General features: G+C 37.3%; 1 protein-coding gene and 1 non-coding gene across 2 annotated transcripts; both read left to right on the plus strand.

The window, feature by feature from the left end:
- Positions 1-299: 299 nt before the first annotated feature.
- On the plus strand, positions 300-8,017 carry LOC104603854 (putative cellulose synthase A catalytic subunit 3 [UDP-forming]). The gene is made up of 14 exons (XM_010268019.3): positions 300-802; positions 938-1,133; positions 1,238-1,449; positions 1,650-1,752; positions 1,862-2,036; positions 3,614-3,880; positions 3,987-4,332; positions 4,434-4,571; positions 4,645-4,770; positions 4,863-5,075; positions 5,187-5,448; positions 6,098-6,294; positions 6,393-6,743; positions 6,833-8,017. Exons 1-14 carry the CDS (start codon positions 722-724, stop codon positions 7,415-7,417), a joined length of 3,252 nt encoding a protein of 1,083 aa, XP_010266321.1. The 5' UTR covers positions 300-721; the 3' UTR covers positions 7,418-8,017.
- Positions 8,018-15,450: 7,433 nt separating this feature from the next.
- Positions 15,451-15,526, plus strand: LOC148791168 (small nucleolar RNA snoR101). The gene has a single exon (XR_016076985.1). It is a non-coding gene; the product is annotated as a small nucleolar RNA snoR101 (small nucleolar RNA).
- The last annotated feature ends 5,060 nt before the right edge of the window (positions 15,527-20,586 follow it).

Here is a 20,586-nt window from a genome sequence, read left to right on the forward strand (position 1 = left end):
ACTTAAAATACCCTCAGCCCACCTTGAAAAAGATTAAAACTTGACAGTTGTCAAAATACTATCAAATTCGCATTTAACGTACTTACTTTATGTTATGCCTTGTAGATCCGGTTCCCGTCCAAATCAACCCTCAATTTTGTTTTGTTTTTAATCTACATTACGTGAATGAGCTTTTATACCGAGAAAGAAATTTGCAGTTAAAATCTCTAACCGAGAGTGAGAGATTGTGTCTATCTCTGACGTGTTAACTGTGTCGGCGGAGGTGTTAAAAACGAGTGGCAAATAGAAGGTTGTAGGAGAGAAAGGGTTGGTGTAATAGTCTTAGCATGGTATTCATTATTTAATTTTTTATAATTTTTCTTATTTTTTCCTGAAAATCGAAGATGCTCGATATATTTTTTTTCACTGAAAGAGAGGGATTTTTGCTAGTGTTTGAGGTAACAAGGAAGGAATAATAAGAGGGGGAAGTCTTTCTGTGCGTTCACAAATAAGGCCCCTTCTAGCTTCCCCTCCACAGGTTTTACAGCTCAGATGGGGAGCTCGAGCTTCATCTCCAGTGAGATGTATTTCTTCTAGATTTCCTGAACATCGAGTTTTATCAACTGGGTTCTGCTCAAAACCTAAAATTATAACAAAAAAGATCGGATTTTTATCTGGTTTCCAAGGAGAGCAGATCTGGAGAAAATTTGGGTATTTGGGTGTGGCCTCTTTATTTTGAGTCATGGAGGCCAGTGCTGGTTTGGTGGCAGGCTCTCACAACAGGAATGAACTGGTCGTCATCCGTCGCGAGGGAGAATTTGGAGTAAGTTCAAAGATATGATATTGGAAAACGATGAATTCTTTTTGTTGGTCTTGAAGAGTCTGGTTTTACAGTTCCTGTGCTTCATTTTTGAAGAATCGAGAATTTCTAATTTGTGGATGTTGCTTGTTGTTGCAGCCGAAGCCGTTGCGGCCAATCAGTGGGCAAATCTGCCAAATTTGTGGGGATGATGTGGGGCTTAATGTAGATGGTGAGCTCTTTGTTGCCTGCAATGAATGTGCCTTCCCAATTTGCAGGACTTGCTACGAGTATGAGCGGAGAGAAGGAAGCCAGGTCTGCCCACAGTGTAAAACTAGGTTCAAACGTCTAAAGGGTGAGCTACTTGTTGTGACCAAGATCTTACCATTTGAATATTTGATTGTGCAAGTTATTTTCTTTTGGGGCATTTTTTGGTTTAAATAGGTTGAAAATTTACAGGGTGTGCTAGAGTTGCGGGTGATGAAGAAGAAGATGGCATCGATGACCTTGAGAACGAATTTAGTTTTTCTGGGAGGGAAAAGCAAGATATGCAATATCTTGCTGAATCCATGCTTCATGGCCACATGAGCTATGGCCGAGCCGGGGATGCATACATGCCTCAAGTTATTCATACGATGCCTCAAGTTCCTCTTCTTACCGATGGCCAGATGGTATTTAATCAACTATGCAAATTCCTTTTTTTTTTCTCTGTGGTTTATTTAATTGACTTCTTTTTTTTTTTCTAATATATATGTTGTAGATGAGTACCTCTAACTACTACTCTCTCATTGTTATGTGGCCTAGTTTTCACTGTTCTAATATCAAAGGTAAAATGGTTTTCCAATTGAACTAGCGACATGGGTTGTTGTAGGTTGACGATATTCCTCCAGAACAGCATGCTTTGGTTCCTTCTTTCATGGGGGGTGGAGGAAAAAGGGTCCACCCCCTTCCATTCGCAGATCCTAGTCTCCCAGGTGCTTTGACATTTTTCATGTTTCAGTAATGATTATAGCTGCAATGCCATTCATTATTATGTTACATCTTATTCACTAAAATGAGATATTTCTTTTTATTCATTTGCAGTCCAACCTAGATCCATGGATCCATCCAAGGATTTGGCTGCTTATGGTTATGGAAGTGTTGCATGGAAGGAGAGGGTGGAGAATTGGAAGCAAAAACAAGAGAAGCTACAAGTCATGAAGAATGAAATTGGTGGCAAAGATTGGGACAATGATGGTGATGGGCCAGATCTACCCCTGTAAGCACTTGAGAAGCATCTCTGGTATATGAAAATGTTAATGGATAATGTTTTCATGTGCAGCTCCTGTACCCAGTAAATCCATTAAATTTTATAGAATCTATGTAACCTGTGGATTAGCTGTTTCTTTACCTTTCTCTCTTGATAAGTCAACTGATAAAAGGTTGAGGCTTTGGCCTATTTGTGTTAACCATAATTGTCAAAATCTTACAATTCACAATTCAAATCATGAATCCCAATGGTTTTGATTCAAATATTATGTCTGTATATTTTTCTGCTTCTGCAAATATGTTGCAATTACTATTTTAATTCTATTATTTAATTTTGTGAATTATATGATTTATACAATTCATTTGATTTGAATCATTTTTTTATGAATGAAGAGAAAACTTTATTAATTCAGAACTTAATATAGAACTTTAAACTCATACAACAGCCCTTGGGGAGGCATGAGCTGCAGCCTCTCCCAACAGATTACAAGGAAACTAGAAAGAAGAAACGAACATTACAGCTGAGCCCAAAAACAAATCTTCCCTATTTGCCCCTTGCCCGGCTAAACCATTTGCCAATGCATTTGCTGATCTCCCCACCCATTGTATAGAAACAGTCAAATTCCTTGTCAGCCACTTAAATTTCTTGATTTCATTCTTGTAACACTACACAGCATCCTCAGGGTTCTTCAACCACCTACCACCACCTTGGAATTGAGATTTAATTCTCAACTTTATCATTCATTTGTTTCTTTTGATTTTTTTTTCAAGGGTCTCTTGTTTTAAAACCCTTTCTATAATATGGTTTGTCTAAGTTATTGAAGCCTTATTTAGGAACCTTATTGAGTCTATTTTCTATCATATTTAGGTTAAAGAACCATTTTAAAGAGGATTAGTCAGTTTTCAAGTCAAACTTGATCATATCATCTTATTTTTCTAGTGTATAAATGGTAAGCTCTATTGTGTTAAGTACATATATGGTAGATACAAATTAAAATTTGTGAGTTAGTGTATGTACTTATAAAAAAAGAGTTAGTGTATGGTTAGCTTTATGCTGTTTGTATACTTTACCCCTGATGTCTGGCCTGGACAAGCTTGGGAGCTTCTTTTATGGCACTCAATACAAATGTTTAGGTAAATATCAGAAAAAAATGAATTAAAAATGGGCCAAAATCACTTCTCTCTCTCTCTCTCTCTATATATATATATATATGTATGTATGTATAAATTTTTATTAAAAAATACTTAAATTTTTAAAATATCTACTTTTAATTTTTGGAAAATTTATAAATAATGTTATGATTCACAATATGTTTTATGATTCAAACTCAACATTCTCTATGATTTATGAGACAATTACAGTTTTAAGAACATTAATGTTAACTGGTTTTTGTACTCCTACAAGTTTTCTCCAACTAGATCAAATCCCAAAGTATTTATTAATCATCATATGTCATGGTAATGATGACTTGATATATTGAATCAATTATTCCTCCCTTTCTTGCACTTTATTACCATGAACTCCTTTCAGTTTGTACTGTTGATTTTGAATGCTAAGCATTGGTGCTTTACCTTGTTTTTCATCAGAATGGATGAGGCTAGACAACCGTTATCAAGGAAACTACCAATTCCATCGAGCCAAATAAACCCATATCGCATGATCATCATTATACGGCTTGTAGTTCTTGGGTTCTTCTTTCATTACCGAATAACACATCCAGCACCTGATGCATATGCATTGTGGCTCATATCTGTTATTTGTGAGATTTGGTTTGCCATTTCATGGATCCTTGATCAGTTTCCAAAGTGGCTACCAATTGATCGGGAAACTTATCTAGACAGACTATCCTTGCGGTTAGTGCTCAGTCAAATTCAGTTATCTTTTTCTTTTTTTTTTAGTTTGCATTTACACCCAACCACAGAATCAAAGCTTATGATTTTTGGCAGTTGATTTTTTCAGGTATGAAAAAGAAGGCCAGCCTTCTCAACTCTCTGCAGTAGATATATTTGTGAGTACAGTAGACCCATTAAAAGAACCTCCTCTGGTTACTGCAAACACCGTTCTATCCATTCTTGCTGTCGACTACCCTGTAGAAAAGGTTTCTTGCTACGTTTCAGATGATGGTGCTGCTATGCTGACATTTGAAGCATTGTCTGAAACATCTGAGTTTGCACGGAAATGGGTTCCTTTCTGCAAGAAGTTCAATATTGAGCCACGAGCACCTGAGTGGTATTTTGCTCAGAAGATTGATTATCTCAAGGATAAGGTCCTCCCTTCATTTGTAAAAGAGCGAAGGGCCATGAAGGTAATGATGTCTTAGTTAAATCTAATCTTTGTTCATAACACAACTACATTTTGTTTTTGTTGGCCATGTGTCTAAATATGCTAGAATGTTTTGGCTGGCAGAGAGAATATGAGGAGTACAAAGTTCGGATCAATGCTTTGGTTGCCAAGGCTCAGAAGGTCCCGGAAGAAGGGTGGACAATGCAAGATGGGACTCCATGGCCTGGAAATAATGTCCGAGATCACCCTGGCATGATTCAGGTACAAACATGTTCTGTTATTAATACCCTTTCTAAGAATGTGGTTCTAATGCTTCTTCTATGGTCCACTCCAGGTGTTTCTAGGCCAAAGTGGAGGGCATGACACTGAAGGAAATGAACTACCTCGCCTAGTTTATGTCTCCAGAGAAAAGAGGCCAGGATTTACTCACCATAAAAAGGCTGGTGCTATGAATGCTTTGGTGAGTGTCAAATGAACAATTTCTTGTCTCTGAATTCCTGTCAGAAACAAAAGATTGTAATTCTTTATTTGCTGGTTGTTTTTCATAAACAGGTCAGAGTCTCAGCTGTGCTGACAAATGCACCATATCTATTGAACTTGGATTGTGATCACTACATCAATAACAGCAAAGCTCTCAGGGAGGCAATGTGTTTCATGATGGATCCATTGATGGGAAAGAAAGTGTGCTATGTGCAATTCCCACAAAGGTTTGATGGTATTGATAGGCATGACCGATATGCCAACCGAAATGTTGTATTTTTTGATGTAAGCATGTTGTTCTCCATTCTTATAAGTTGCTTCTGTAATCTACTATTTATATTCTCAACAAGCTTATTGTTTCTATGAGTAAGCTAATGGATAAGTTTCCTGTACCAGATTAACATGAAAGGTCTAGATGGGATACAAGGGCCCATATATGTGGGGACTGGGTGTGCATTTAGAAGGCAGGCGCTCTATGGTTATGATGCTCCAAAGACAAAGAAGCCACCAACAAGGACCTGCAATTGTTGGCCAAAGTGGTGTTGCTGTGCATGCTGCTGTTCTGGGAAGAGGAAGAAGACCACTAAGCCCAAGTCTGAGAAGAAAAGGGGTTCTCGAAATTTGATACCACCTGCATATTCTTTGGAGGGCATTGAAGGTACTAAAAAAAATTCTTGTTTGATGCCCTATGGAATCTGAAATTTTATTGTTTTGTGATGATTAAAGTTTGTATTTAGATTCTTCTTTATTCATTATCCCTTCGAAATTTCTAGAAAGATATAGGTTTTTGCCTATTTGAAGCAATTTTTAGAAACTTGCTGATACAGTTATAATCATATATCCACAAATTCAGATCAACTTTGTTTTTTTATTATTATTTTTTTTGGTGCAAGCTCAACTTTGCTGGGGATTGGATAATTTTCCAACTTGGCAAAAGGTCTACCAAATTGATGACTTGGTATTGGTTGATGCCTTTAAAAATGACTAGGGTGCACCAAATTGTAAAATAAGTACTGGCTTGTAATTCATGTCTAAAGTTTTTAAAGGTTGCCTTTTATTAATCTCAACTAGTTCTGTTTTGTTATGAGCCAACTTCTGTTGCAATTCAAGTGGAATTATGCATCTCAAATATTGAAGTCCTATGAATCCATCTCAGCTATGAAATCTTTATTGATAAAATCATCCTTATCAATAAAGTTTGCAAATCCTGTCAGTTCTGATTCTTTAGGATGCGATTCTGCCAGCTATTAGGCCCATTCTTTGTTATTTACTATTGATTTTTTTTTCATTGCAATTTCTATATGCAGGGATTGAGAGTTCAAAATCAACTGTGATATCTGAGGAGAAGTTGGAAAAGAAGTTTGGACAGTCTCCCGTGTTCGTTGCATCCACCCTGCTTGAGAATGGTGGAACACTGAAAAGTGCAAGCCCTGCATCTTTGCTGAAAGAAGCCATTCATGTCATCAGCTGTGGCTATGAAGACAAGACAGATTGGGGAAAAGAGGTAATATTCACTAGGCTGCTGCTTCTCTTGTCATCTATTACAGAGGGCTCTCTCTTTTAGAATTGCATTCACCTGCCAATAATCATATTTGTCATCAGGTTGGTTGGATCTATGGTTCTGTTACAGAAGATATTCTTACTGGTTTTAAGATGCACTGCCATGGATGGCGATCAATATATTGTATCCCACCGAGGCCAGCATTTAAAGGATCTGCACCCATCAATCTTTCTGATCGTCTGCATCAGGTCCTTCGATGGGCTCTTGGTTCTGTGGAAATTTTCTTGAGCAGGCACTGTCCCATATGGTATGGATATGGAGGTGGCTTGAAATGGTTGGAGCGCTGGTCTTACATAGGTGCTACAGTTTATCCATTGACATCAATTCCACTGCTAGCATACTGTACCTTACCTGCTGTGTGCTTGCTCACAGGCAAATTTATCACTCCAGAGGTATGAAACTTGTCTCCAGATGGGGAACATCTTGCTTAGTTTTTATAGTGCACTAGACCTTATATGTTTTTGTCTTGTTTCTGGTGTAGCTTAGCAACATCGCAAGTTTATGGTTTATGTCACTTTTCATTTGTATTTTCGCTACAAGCATCCTGGAAATGAGATGGAGTGGTGTTGGTCTTGATGATTGGTGGCGGAATGAGCAGTTTTGGGTCATTGGGGGTGTTTCTGCGCATCTTTTTGCAGTCTTCCAGGGTCTTTTAAAGGTATTGGCTGGTATAGATACCAACTTCACTGTGACATCGAAGGCTGGGGATGATGATGAGTTCTCAGAGCTATATGCATTTAAGTGGACTACATTGCTTATCCCACCAACAACATTGCTAATAATAAACCTTATCGGTGTTGTTGCTGGTGTCTCAAATGCAATAAACAACGGGTATGAGTCATGGGGTCCTTTGTTTGGTAAGCTCTTCTTTGCCTTCTGGGTGATTGTCCATCTCTACCCATTCCTCAAGGGTCTATTGGGCCGGCAGAACAGGACACCCACAATCATCATTGTCTGGTCCATTCTTCTTGCTTCTATCTTTTCCCTTTTGTGGGTCCGGATTGATCCATTCTTGGCCAAGTCGGATGGACCTGTCCTGGAAGAATGTGGACTGGACTGTAATTAGCATTTTTCTGCTCCCAGGGGTTTTCAATTGCTTTGGAGCTTGATCTGGTCATGCCATTTTCGCAGGAGACTCGTTTGCATTACTAGACAATTACATATGAGCTTCCAAAAGAGAAAAGAGAGTTCAATCTAGTGAGATTCTGCAATCTGTAGATAGATGTATGGGTTGTGTTATCATATTTTTGGGGGTGGGTCATAACTCACCCTTCTGGGGGTGAAGAATCAAAAGTCGAGTTCATCACCATGTAAGTTTATGTTCTCCTCGATTCTTTATTAGTTTGGTGAAAACGGTGAAGAGAAAGAAGGGTCAATAACATTGTCTGTTGGATCTGTTCTCTCTTTGTATTACTTTTACAATAAAGGCAGGCGTTTGCCTGCAATGTGGAACAGTCATAGCAGAGGGAGGTTTCATCTGTTTGGACCTTATTTTCTACAATTCTACCCTGTTACCCAGTCAATATTCCTGGTAGCTGTGGTGATCATGGAAGGTTAGTAAAGTCACAAATGCTTGATGCTGTATAAAGTGTAATCTTGAGCCCAAGTCTTTTTGAGATACTGTTTAGGGTTTGCATTGTAATGAGATAATTTGTGTTACAAGCAACATCTCTCTCTCTTATGGGTTCGACTACGATACTGAAAATACATGATATCGGAAAACTTTACAGCCAATCAACTTGTATCATAAAAGGAATTCACATCTGTGCCCCACAGAGCATTCCTTATAGGACATCCCAACTGTGTATTGGGAACGTCTCCCAATGACAACTTCTGGAGACATTCTCAATGCGTTGAAATGTGCATGTGGAGCGCCAATTGTAAACTCTCCAAAAAGAGATGACCAATCAGGTGGAGATCGGCTTTGGTCAGGGCAAGCCGGTGCTCATACTGTCCCAACAGCCTCGTGCAATTTTGCATTGGGAATAGCTTTCCATGAAATAAAGTATAAGTACGGAAATATTTTCAATGCAAGGTTGTTCGAATGGGCATGTCGAACTCAATCAGGTGGTATTCATAAAAAATTAACAGGTGCTTTGATTGGTCAAAGCTCTTCCAATTACATATGCTTATATGGCTGTATTTTTGGCTTCGGTTGGATGGCTTTACTTGTCTTTCCCTCTTTGACATTTCCTTGATTATATTTATCATTTTCATATTTCATATATAAAAAAAATGAGAATGATTCAGTTAAGGTTCATTTGGTTTGCAGTTAGAATTGGAATTTGAATTAAAATATTTTGGAATTGGAATCAAGGTTCTAAATATCGACACGGGCCAATACGCTGGTAGGGTGTATTGGCCTGTGTTGGTGTTTTTTTATTTTTTTCAAAATCGGTTCAGAGGGGCCGGTTTAAGGCCCGGTTACCCTTTGAACCAATGGCTGACCTGATACAATCTTTGTAGGTGCGTATCAACCGATACGGGTCGATACGTGTCAATACTTTGAACCTTGATTGGAATTGAAATGGTCTATTCCCATAGTCTGTTTGGTTCAGACAGAAATGGGAATGACAATTACAACCAACAAGAATGGGATTTTATTCCCAAAAGAGGGACAGGGAATGGTCATTCCAGCAGGAATGAAAATGAGATTTCAATTCCGTCCAACCAAACAGTTGGAATCAGAATAGCCCATTCTAATTCTGATTTTAGAACCCTATTCCCATTAACCATACAGGGCCTTAGTGTGGTCAAAAGACCCTGATTTTTTTTACCAATTTTACCCCTTATTTTTTTGGTTATTCTGCATAACATTTGTAGGCAAAAAAGAAAAAAGAAAAAAAAAGCAAAAGCCATTGTCTTTTCTAACACGCGAGTAGGCAAAATTTAAAAAAAAAAAGAAAAACAAAAGCCATTGTCATTTCTAACACCTGATTTTACAAACTAAACGCAAGTGAACAAGGGTTCTCTATTTACATCTTCATTCAACTGTTGTTGTTCCGTAAGGGCAAGAAGCCATTGTTGATCATACACAAGAAACCATCTTTACCATTCAAGCACTGACTTTCAATTCTGACCTCTTTCTGTCTTCTTGATCACATGCCTGGAAGCGCTAAGTGATTTCTCATTATCTCTTGCAGCCGATCAACACCTAAACCCAACAGATCTGACTTTTATAATTTCAGACCATATTGATTTATTCAAATATTTATTTCTTATTTTACTATATTTTTTATATTTTATGGATTTATCAAGTGCTAGTAATCCGGTTATGAAATCTTAGTTGGTGGATGGATTAATTAACTGCTGAAAGTCAAGTATGAAGCAATTTCTTTGTTAGTAAAGCTATAGTTTGAAAAGTCTAGGTTTCCAATTACATGTACAACAGCTCAACAATCAACAATTACATGTGCTTGTTGTTGAAAAGCCGATTTGTATTGTAATTCTAGAGTTGTAATATGTTTGTTCCCACTCTCCAAATGATTACATCAAAATTTTCATGTGCAATTGTTCAATCAGGTTGAGTTTTAGGTTGACGGTCATGACTCCTTATCCGCAACAAAAATCCATTCATTTTAGGCCAACCTTTATATTTTTAGGTCTTCATCCCCTAGCATTTTAGTGCTTTTATGATGCTTGGATTTAATATCCTTTTATATGTTTCAATGTGTCATCTTTTCCAACATTTGTTACACATTCTGGGTAAAAAGTATGAACTTGATGTAGCTACTTAATTTCTTTTCATATGTACGGCATTCATCAAAACTCACGGGGCATTCTTGATTGATCAAAACCCTTATGGTATCATGTCTTTCTAGCAATATAGATTTGCCTTGATACAAAAAAAAATCGATGTTTAGCTTCCTTTGTCATATATTAGGTTTTGTCTGTCCCCCCTTCCCTCTTCATTAAGCTTATTCTTTTAGGATTTATACTTGGTTCAATTCAGCTATTTTCAACCCCTATATTAATTTATTATTTTTTATACTTGTCTTTCTTTTACTCGGATCTAATAACTTTTCTTTGTTACAACATTGTAGTAGTAGAACTAGATGGAATTTTTCTTTCATCCAACAACAACAAAAAATAGAACTTATAATTAGAAGCTAGCTAAGTAAGTCTTCTATGCTAACGAGGATAGTGATTCTTGAGGCCCGCCCTTGAGATGAATGGTGATGGTGAAGACTTGCTAAGTCTATTTATGAATTCTTTGTTAATATTTAACAAGATTAGACTCTTAGGCTCAGTTTGGAAGGAGTATAAATACAAATCTGTAGAGCCCAAAATCTTATATTTTGTATTATTTTATATATATTTGTGTAGTACATATTTGTATTTATACTCCTTCCAAACTGAGCCTTAAAGTATATTTGCTTTGTTATACTACTCTCAATCAGCAAATTCAACAATGGTGGCACTATGGCAGTTTATCACTTATTATGTGCATGAATATATAATTTGCCATTTTGGATGTAATCTGGTCTTAACATATCTCTTTTAGTATTAGATGAAGCCTAATAGGTACTTCTTATATATATCCGTGAAATTGGGCATGAGACTTTTAATGATATGATTAGAAACCCTATGGAGTTGTTTACATTTGCACCTATGTGCATTTTTTAAAAAATAAGCTTAAGGGGGGTGTTCTTTTTTCGGATTTTGAGGGAGGAGAAAGTTGGTCAATGGGATTTTAAATCTCATTGACCAAGAATCCCATGTTCTTTTTTTAAATGTATGTGGGGACCAAAGAGAGTTTATTTTCCTGAGTACCACTTACCCCGGTAAGTGATACCCATCTCTTAGATGGGTAAATAGCTTTCCCATCTAGAGGGAAAGTTGACAATACTTGAATGGGACAAAAAATGCCCCTTTTAATAATGAATTTTTATGGTTAAAATGGTCATTGACTTATTTACATGAGAAATAAAAGAACATGGGTAAATGCACTTACCCAAATAAGTGTTTCCAAAAAAAACTTATCCAATTAACTGCATTTACCCAAGGAAAGGGCAATATTAATTTGATAGTCTCATGTCGTCATGTCGTCATACAATTTTGATTTCAAACACTTTTCAATAGGATAGGGCAATATTAATTTGATATCTCATCAAGTACCTTGTGCACGTGTACACACTAAATACCTTATTGTAATGCAGGTTTGTGTTTTCAGATACAATAATAGGGGGTAAAGCTTAAAGTTGTAAGGTTGTTCCTTGAAGTAAGGTGTTCAACAAAAGTAACAAGACCACTAATTCATACAATTTTGCCATACCTCAAGTTGGTTTAGTAACCTTTTTCTATAGGTTTATAAAGCTGATTTCATCTTAAAAGTGGCATTACTCTCAACTCCTGGCATGTTTGATAGCCAGTTGTTTAGCGGTCAATGAATTTTTCTCCTCATCCCTTATTCATGACAAAATTAATTGAACATCTTAAAATCAGTAGCTTAACTAAAATATTTTTGAGAGAATGTTAAATCTATATGATCAACTTTCAAACAGTTTCTACCTAATGAACCTACAATAAGTGCCACTGCTTCTTCCTTTTTCCACAGATATCTTACGAAACATAAGTTAGGGCCATTACAGTGTGATAATAAAATCTTGGGCAAGCATGGAAATACGTGTTTGAACCTAGGACTTGCCATATTATGCAAGAAAATGCGAATGATTAGGTCTATATCCAATTCACCCCTCCCAAGACCCTAAATAATCAAAATAAACAACGAATAGTGGCCTATTTTTGTTAAATGTAGAACTTGAAATTTCAGAACACATCAATTGATCCTAGAAAAAATGTTTATAACATGTCATGGATTTTGTTAATGTAAGTATTTGATACTTTATGGACATTGCCTACTTCCAGGATTTTGGCAATAGAGTGAAGCACTAGATTACTTTCAATGAGTATATAGTTGCTTACAATAGCCTCTTATCTCATGACATTGTCTTTCATGCTTAACAGGTTCATTTCAAGGTGATTTATCATCCATGCTATGTTTCTTTGAATAATAATAATTTTCTAAAACATATTTAAGTAGAAAAATGTTCATAAAGTTCTATTTTGGCCTTTCAGGAAAAAACAAGGAGGCCTCATTGGGTATAGCACTTGATGCCAAATTGTGTGAACCAAAATCGGATGCAGATGAGGACAAGTATGTTGCATATTTATGAATGTGTTTTCTTACAGTAATATTGCTATATATGTGCATGAATTTCTAATTTGATTGATCATTAAACTATAATCGAAGACTTCATTTTTTATAACCAATTCCCCATAAGCTTCAAAAATTGTTTTTTTTAATATGTAATAGAATTAATTTAGTCTCTCTTCTCATATTTTGATTATTCTTATAATTCTTTGGATAACAAACTAAGAGTTTGATGTAAAAACAAAATGAGAGCTTGATGGCTTATCTTAATTTCTCATGAATAGTGTGAAATTAACTCTTTGGATAAGAAAAGGTTTCCACATACATGTTACTTTAGTGGTTGGTTGATAAATTTTGCTTCTAGCTAATTTCTTTATCTCCTCTTAATTAAAAAGTAGTGTTTCAAAAACCGACCCGGAGGTCAAACCATTTTTTCCTCCAAGTCGCGGGTCACCGGTTTGACTGTTTGGGTCGAACGGATCAGATATGTATGTATGTATGTATGTATGTGTACAAATATATATTTTATCAATAAATAATATATAATTATGTTTTAGATATGATATATGTATTATTTTATATTTATGATTTTAATTCATTTTTAATTTTTTATTTATAAAAAAATATTATTTGTAATTTGAGGCCAAAAAAGTTTTCTTTTTTTTTGCAAAAAAAGTGGGGCAAGGCGCCTTTGACTCCTTGAGATTATAGATCTCGAAAATTTACCAAAAATTAAAATAAAAAAGATCACCCCAATCAGATATCAGAGTGCAAAATTATGATCACCGAAAGTTTACATCCATTGAGTGTGCAACCCGCAACACAGTGACTAGGTCAAACGGGCTAACGATTGAACTACCCGAGTTAGACAATTTTTGACCAAGTTAATGGTTTTTGACAGATTGATGGGTTTTAACAAAATTGGACCAGAAATCCTAGTCAGGTGATGGTTCGAACAGTTCAATCAACCGAATCAATTGTGAGTTGAAAACATTGTTAAAAAGTAAGAAGAAAATGTTTTTATGAGCTGTTTTTAGGCTTAAATGTAAGTTATTTAATAGTCACATAAATCTTTACTCTAGGACTGAATTTTAGGTTGGGTTTTATTCAATTGTCCAAGGTTTTCACTCTTGTAATAACCTTTATTCTTAGATAATGATTTTTGCTATTCAATGGTTACTTAGTAAAAATAACATAATAGCTTAGTTTATTCCTAACCAATAATAGTAATTATTTTCATAGATTTTAAATAATCACAAAAAAGGAGATTGGTTAAGAGTGGCATTCCGTTAATTCTTCATGAAGTTTATGTTTCATTGGGATGAATTGTATCTATATGTAATACTATTTAGTGCAATTTTATCATTGATTTGGTGCATTGATGTTTTAATCTGATGCATATGCAACCACCATTATATGCAAATTATGAAATTCAGATCTTAACATTTTGTGAAGATTGTCTTTTTTTTATTTTTGTGTGTGTGTTATACAATTGTTTTAAGACTTAAACTGTATATGAACTTTGATTTGTACCCAAGATATAAATGTAGGGAAAATCTGTTGCAATAAAAATATAATATGGAAAGAGTTTTTACCAGTTTTTACCAATCAAAGCCCACCCATAAATTTTAATAAATAACACATTATTATAGTCAAATATCACCATGACACCATCCATCAAATACCCAGCATGGGCCATCGAATAGGAATTCACGTCGCCTGTCCTTAGGAGACAAAAAAAAAAAAAAAAACTACCACACCATCTTTTATTTGAAACTTGATGGAATCTGACTTAATGGTAGGGGTGTCAATGGACCGGTTTCGAGTTGAACACCGTCCGAATCGAAAGTGATATGGACGGACTGGACGGTCCTAAAAATGATATGGACGCGGATCGGTCCGAACATGAATAGTCCATTCATAGAATGGACCGAAAGTGGACAAAGCCACTACTTCGAATGGTCCGTTCAATGTTCATTTTCGTTTGAACTTTGAAGCATCAAGTGTGGAAGCTTTCAAAGGTTAGGGTTTAGCGCCTCCGCTCCTCCATCGCTCCATCCTCAGTCTCGTCGGCGGACGACAGTATTTCGTTTGATCACCTGATTTTGTTATTTCACCATGCTTGATGCCATGTGCTCTCTCTCTCTCTCTCTCCCCTACATTTGAGCCATTGTCACTTGCAGGAAGTATACTTCGTTCCGATGGAGGAGAAGGCCCCATCCTTGCCAAGAAAGGATTATCCAAAGCCATTAATCTTCCACGACGAACGGGCGGTGGCAAGGCCTACACCATTAAACGTGTCGGCTGTGCTACTATGGGTACCTATGGGAGTCATTCTAGCGAAACGCATGATTCAGTTAAAAGAGTGATAGATTTATTCAGATTTTTTCTTTTATTTTCCTTTTCTGTTTTAGAAAGCCAAATGCATGATTCATTGTATAAACACTCATGATATGAAAAATGGGAGTTTCCAAAGGGAAACTGACCGTTACGTTGAGAGGGGTTTATGGAGATCTATTATCTCCTAGTAAATAGGGATACATATCGTATGATATGCACTGATACATTGTGATATTTTGAACATTTGCCCAACTGTATTCACAGTTATCTAATGACGCTGTACATATATTTAACTATTGTTTGGGATTACGAGGTTTTGATCATTTGGGTTAGGCTTTCTATTTCTTTTAGGACAATAAATTAGGTTGGATATGTAATTGAAAAACCCACTTCACTTATTGGACCATGAACAATAAATTTGTTTTTTAATATACCTAATAAAAAAATATCATCACTGATTAGATTTTAAGTTTTTTTTGCCTAAAATAATTGATTTTTTCTGTTTATACTCTGGCCTTTGATGCCTATACTTTCAGATGTTAAATTTGTTTTTTTCAATTTGGGCTTTTTACTCTTTCATTTTAACTGAAGTCTATGCATATGATGTCTTACACTTGATCTCTAAGGTAAGTTCATGTGTTGACAAGTACATAGAATAGAAAATAGCTCTGAAGGGTTGCTCTCATTAGAGAGACTATGGAAGTAGATATCAGCCATGTGATGGTATATGAGGGATTAGCTGCTGTGGACTACTGCTCTATGTCAAATTCTACAAGCCAGAGTTTTAAAAGACATGAAAAGATATTAATGGGAGTTTGGAGACCATACATATGCAGGTAAAAATCACGCACCCTGTACAAATATTCCTGCATGATCCAAATATGCTCCCTAACATGGAGGAACACTTTACTTGTTTTTTCTGTTTTTCCCTTTGACCGATTGCAGAGCACATTTTTGTTTTTGTTGTATCTTAAGACATGTTACTTGGGTGCTTAAATAAAAGTTAACCCCACCTTACTTTGATATTTCAGATAGAATTGACTGAATCTTCATCACCCGCTTCACTACCACTGCTACTGTTCCCACTCTCACTACTGTTTTCATTGCTTCCACTTGAACTTGAAGTCTGCTCATCTCTTTCTTCAGCATTCACCTGAGCCTTCAAGGCCTCTGCGGCATTAAAGCCCTTTTCTGCCTCATCATCACTGACATTGAGGGTTGGAATCTCTAAAGGTAATTCCCTAGACAAATTGTTCTGATAGACATAGAGATATTTGAGGGTTGGAATCTCTCCAGTCAATCTGTTTGTAAACAACGCAAGTTCCTCTAATTTACTCAAAGATCCCAACTCACTTGGAATTTTGCCTTCGAGTTGGTTTTTTCTGCAAGATTAACCTTCAAGGAACTACAGGTCACAATCTCTGGTGGAATTACCCCTGACAAAGAGTTCTCATTGAGGTAAAGTAGCTCCAATTTAGTTTGTAATCCAAAGGAAGAGGGGATCTGACCTGTTAATTTATCACCTAGAGCTGTCAAGAATCTTAAGCCACTGCAATTGCCCAAGCCTGATGGTATTTCTCCATCAAATTAATTGTAAGTCAAGACCTACTCCTGCAACTACCTAAACCCCCCAACTTTATCTTGCCCTCAAGTCTGTTCGAACTGACATCCAAGTAAGCAAGGAACCGAAAATTGTTTAGGCTCTCAAGCAGAACTCCAACTAACTGGTTCTCAGTAAGATAGAGTTCTTCCAATTTATTACAATTCCCAATAGATTTTGGTATCATCCCTGATAATTGATTACTATAGAGCCACAGAGATGAGAAGGTTTACTGAGACGTTAATGATAGTGACCCACAACTGAACCGCCAGATGATGCAGTAAACTGCTTGTGTGAAATTAAATCATATCCTTTTATGTTGACTTTTAATGGCTTTTAGATGATGTTAATGACTTTCAAATCAGATCAAATGACGCAATAAACTGATTGTGTGAAATGAAATCATATCCTTTTATGTTGATTTTTAAGTAGGAAAAACATTTTTTGAGGAATACATTTAATTTGGACTGGATTGGTTCCAATTCAGTCCACTTGCATTTCAATTGGACTGGACTGGATCCGGTTTGTATGGGGTTTGGACCGGATTTGATCCAATCCATTTGTAAATGACCAATGTTGGACTGGACTGGATTGGACCAAATCCAGTCCAATTGACAGCCCTACTTAATGGCAGTCTGGACTCCAAAACTCATTTTAACTTAATTCGCCCAAGGCCCAACCCAACCCAACCCATCCCCTCCTCTCTCTCTCTCTCTCTCTCTCGTTCATTCCTCTCTGACTCCGGATCTCCTGCCCACGAGAACTCGTTGGATCACTGCCGCTGCAACCCGAGACTCAGAACCCGTAGAAATTTGGTCTTTCTCAGCATCTCCATGACGTCTGAGTTTTAGTTCATCTCCCTCTTCTGCCAAGATGAAGCAGAAGCTTGTTTGATGCAAAGACATGCTAAATGAGATTGAGCCCTGGAAAAACTCAGGAATAAGATTGCCTCCTTGGAGATAATTTCTTTTCACGGTCCACGAAACGTCCAACCTTCTCCAACTCTGCAAAGACATGCCAAATGATTTAGTCTTTTATTCTCCAACTCTGCAATTTCCCCAATGTTAGTAAAACCTTATTTGATCACTTTCTCTTTTAGATTTCAAGAATTTGTTCTGCTGAATGTTGGAAATGTTTTGGGAGCAGAGGACAATGGTCCTACAAGAAAATGGCTGGCTGTCATTCAAAAGATTTTCAACAACCTTCGTGGCACCAATGGAAGTGGTGGTTACCACACACCTTCCCCAATTTCTGATCCGATTGTGGAATTGGATGTAGATTTTGAGGGACCAACAAGGCTGAAAACCTCATCTTCAATTCTTTCTTCGCCTGTCATTTCAGCCTCTCACTCGTAGCATGAGGATGGATAATAACTTTGTCAACCCGACAACCCTGACTTGATCGAAGATTCACTGTCTGTCATCGAGTTATTTTTGGTCACAGGTCAAATGATTTTGATCCCAATTTCAGATAGGGGTTCCTCTAATGACGAGAATGGGCCTGGGGATTCAACCATGGTTCTTCTCACTAATGTCGCGAGGGTCATATCCATGGAGGACAAAGAAAGATCATTAGGGCACTCAAGGTACTGCTTAGTTGCAAGTAAACAATTGGTTGGGACTTGGGATATTTCTCACTGTGTGGGTGAGTGATATTAGAGATGATGTCCGGAACATGAAAGTTTCCTGTGTTGGTAGACGAAATGAGTCATTGAGTTTATGCTGTTAATTCTCGACTCCGTTAAAACGAGTCAATTGCAACGTCGAGGTAGCAATGGCAAGGATGGCAGAGGCGACGGAGGCATCAATTGCAACGTCATTCATTGAGGGAAGTGACTCAGTGGAAGACGGTGAATGGGGAAGAAAGCAGCGGAAAGGAGAGGTAAGCTAGGTTATGTTTTTGATAAATGATTTTCCAACACTAATACACCAACGACCCAGCCCTCGGTTGGTTTACTCATTTTTTGGCTTAAAACCTCTACAGTTTGTTTGGAAAATTAGTATATGTTTGGCATCGATGTTGCAGTTGCAGCACCGCTTACCGAGAAAATTGTGCTGCTGACGTGTGGTTTGGAGCATCGTTTTCTGAGAAAACTGTCGTGTTTGGAATCATTGCTGTCAGATAGGACATTTTAAGGAGAAACAACAACTTTTTCTGTTTGGTACCATTGCTCCAGGAAATGTCTTCAGCACTGGTACCCATTATCTAGTGCCACATCACTGCCCTATTGGCAGCAACGAGCTGCAACTCTAGGAAACGCCAAATTTGGCATTGCTCCAAGCCATGGATTCCTGATTTCTGAGGCATGGTTTGGAGCACTGTTTTTTATGGAAAAACAGTTCCAAACAAATGCATGTTTCCTAGAGCACCGTTTTTTCCAATGTGGCACTGATGTAGCACCATTGCTCCAGGAAATGGCAATGATGCCAAACAACCCCTAGAAAACCGTTCCACCACGTGAAGAAGAAATTATCCCTCCTCACTCTACAATGGATCATATTTGTGAAAGGTGAGAGGCAAGCAGTCCTTCGCAAGAAAAGCCATCCATGAAGTCGGTGAGACCACAAATTAAACTCGATAATTCGCAAAAAAAGCCATTGACGGAGAGATGTGCGGTGTTAGATCAAATTCGGTAGTGGGTTGGAATTTGTTTTGTTTGCAAAAGATTCCAATTCCCAAAAAAGCAGCTGGTGCTCTCATTTTTGTTCGAAAGGATATGCCATCGCCAAAAACTTCATGCATTTCTGATGGTGATCATAACGATCTTAGGGTCTATTTGGTTCGAGGGAATAGGAGTCTAGAATTGGAATCGAATGGTTCATTCTCATTTTGGATGTTTGGTTAAACGGAATGGAAATCCCATTCCCATTCTAGGCAGAATGTGATTCTCCCATTCCCGACCCTAAGGAATTGGAATGGTTCATTCTCATTATGGGGGAATGCCCATTCCCAACGCCACCCCAAGGAATGCCGTTCCCATGTGTTAAATGCTACCAAAATGTCATACACACCTGCAATGAAACACGACATTCCCCCACATGGTTGTACGTTGTAAGTAGACATGTTCATGGTCCGGGTGGCCCGACGGGCCGGCCCGGCCCCCGGACGAGCTTGAACACCTATATAGGCCTGCGGGCTTAACCTCGGGCCAAAAAGCCCGACCCGCAATAAATTCGAGCCGGGCTCAGGATTTGCCAAAATAGCCTGGCCCGAGCCCGGCCCAGCCCGACCTATAAATAAACCTAAAAACCCTAATTGAATACCCCTCTTTTTTTCACCCCTTTCTCTTCTTTTTCCAACCGAATTCTTCTTCTCCACATCCTCTTTCCCTTCTTTATATATATTTTTTAATATAAATAAATTTTGAATTTATATATTTTTTTAATGTAAATAAGTTCTGATTTATATTGATTATTGAATAGGAAAAATTTCTAATTTTTTTTATTAGGTCGGGCTTCTGGCTCGGGCTCGGGCTTCGGGCTTTTTATTAGGGCCGGGCTCGGGCCCATGTTATAGGCCCATTGGTCGGGTCAGGCTTGGGCTCGGGCTAACATATTTCTGTTAATGAAGAGTAAAAGCCCGGCCCGAGCTCGGCCCGGCCCATGAACAGGTCTAGTTGTAAGTACTAACTCCACGTGGTATAGTATTTGTAGTTGTAGAGAGCTAGTGGTATTGGACCTTGTACAGCCAACGGTTCCCCTCCCCATTTGGAGTTAATACTTATATGCACCCCAATTAATAGACACCTCTTAATAAAATTCTTTTTATACATTTTTCTGCATTTTTTCTGTAAATGGTGTTTCTGCATTTTTTTATGCAAAATTTCTACATTTTTTTTTGCAATTTCTACAAAATTTGAGTATTTTCATGAATTTTTCTGAATTTTCTATAAAATTATTGTAATTTTTACATTTCCTGCAAAAATTCTGCAATTTCTGTATTTTTTGGTATTTTCATGCACTTTTTTTATTTTTGTTAGGGGAAAAATTGGAAATCATGGCTAATTCTGATTCCAGCCTCTTAATGAACCAAAACAACATAATACAGAATCTGATTCTGATTCCGGTCTGAACCAAACAATCAAGCGAAATAGGCTATTCCGATTCCGATTCCAAAGGACTCGGATTCTGATCGTAAACCA

The sequence above is a fragment of the Nelumbo nucifera genome, chromosome 5 (assembly GCF_055504915.1).
Source record: "Nelumbo nucifera cultivar China Antique chromosome 5, China Antique-T2T, whole genome shotgun sequence".
Classification (NCBI taxonomy): Eukaryota; Viridiplantae; Streptophyta; class Magnoliopsida; order Proteales; family Nelumbonaceae; genus Nelumbo; species Nelumbo nucifera.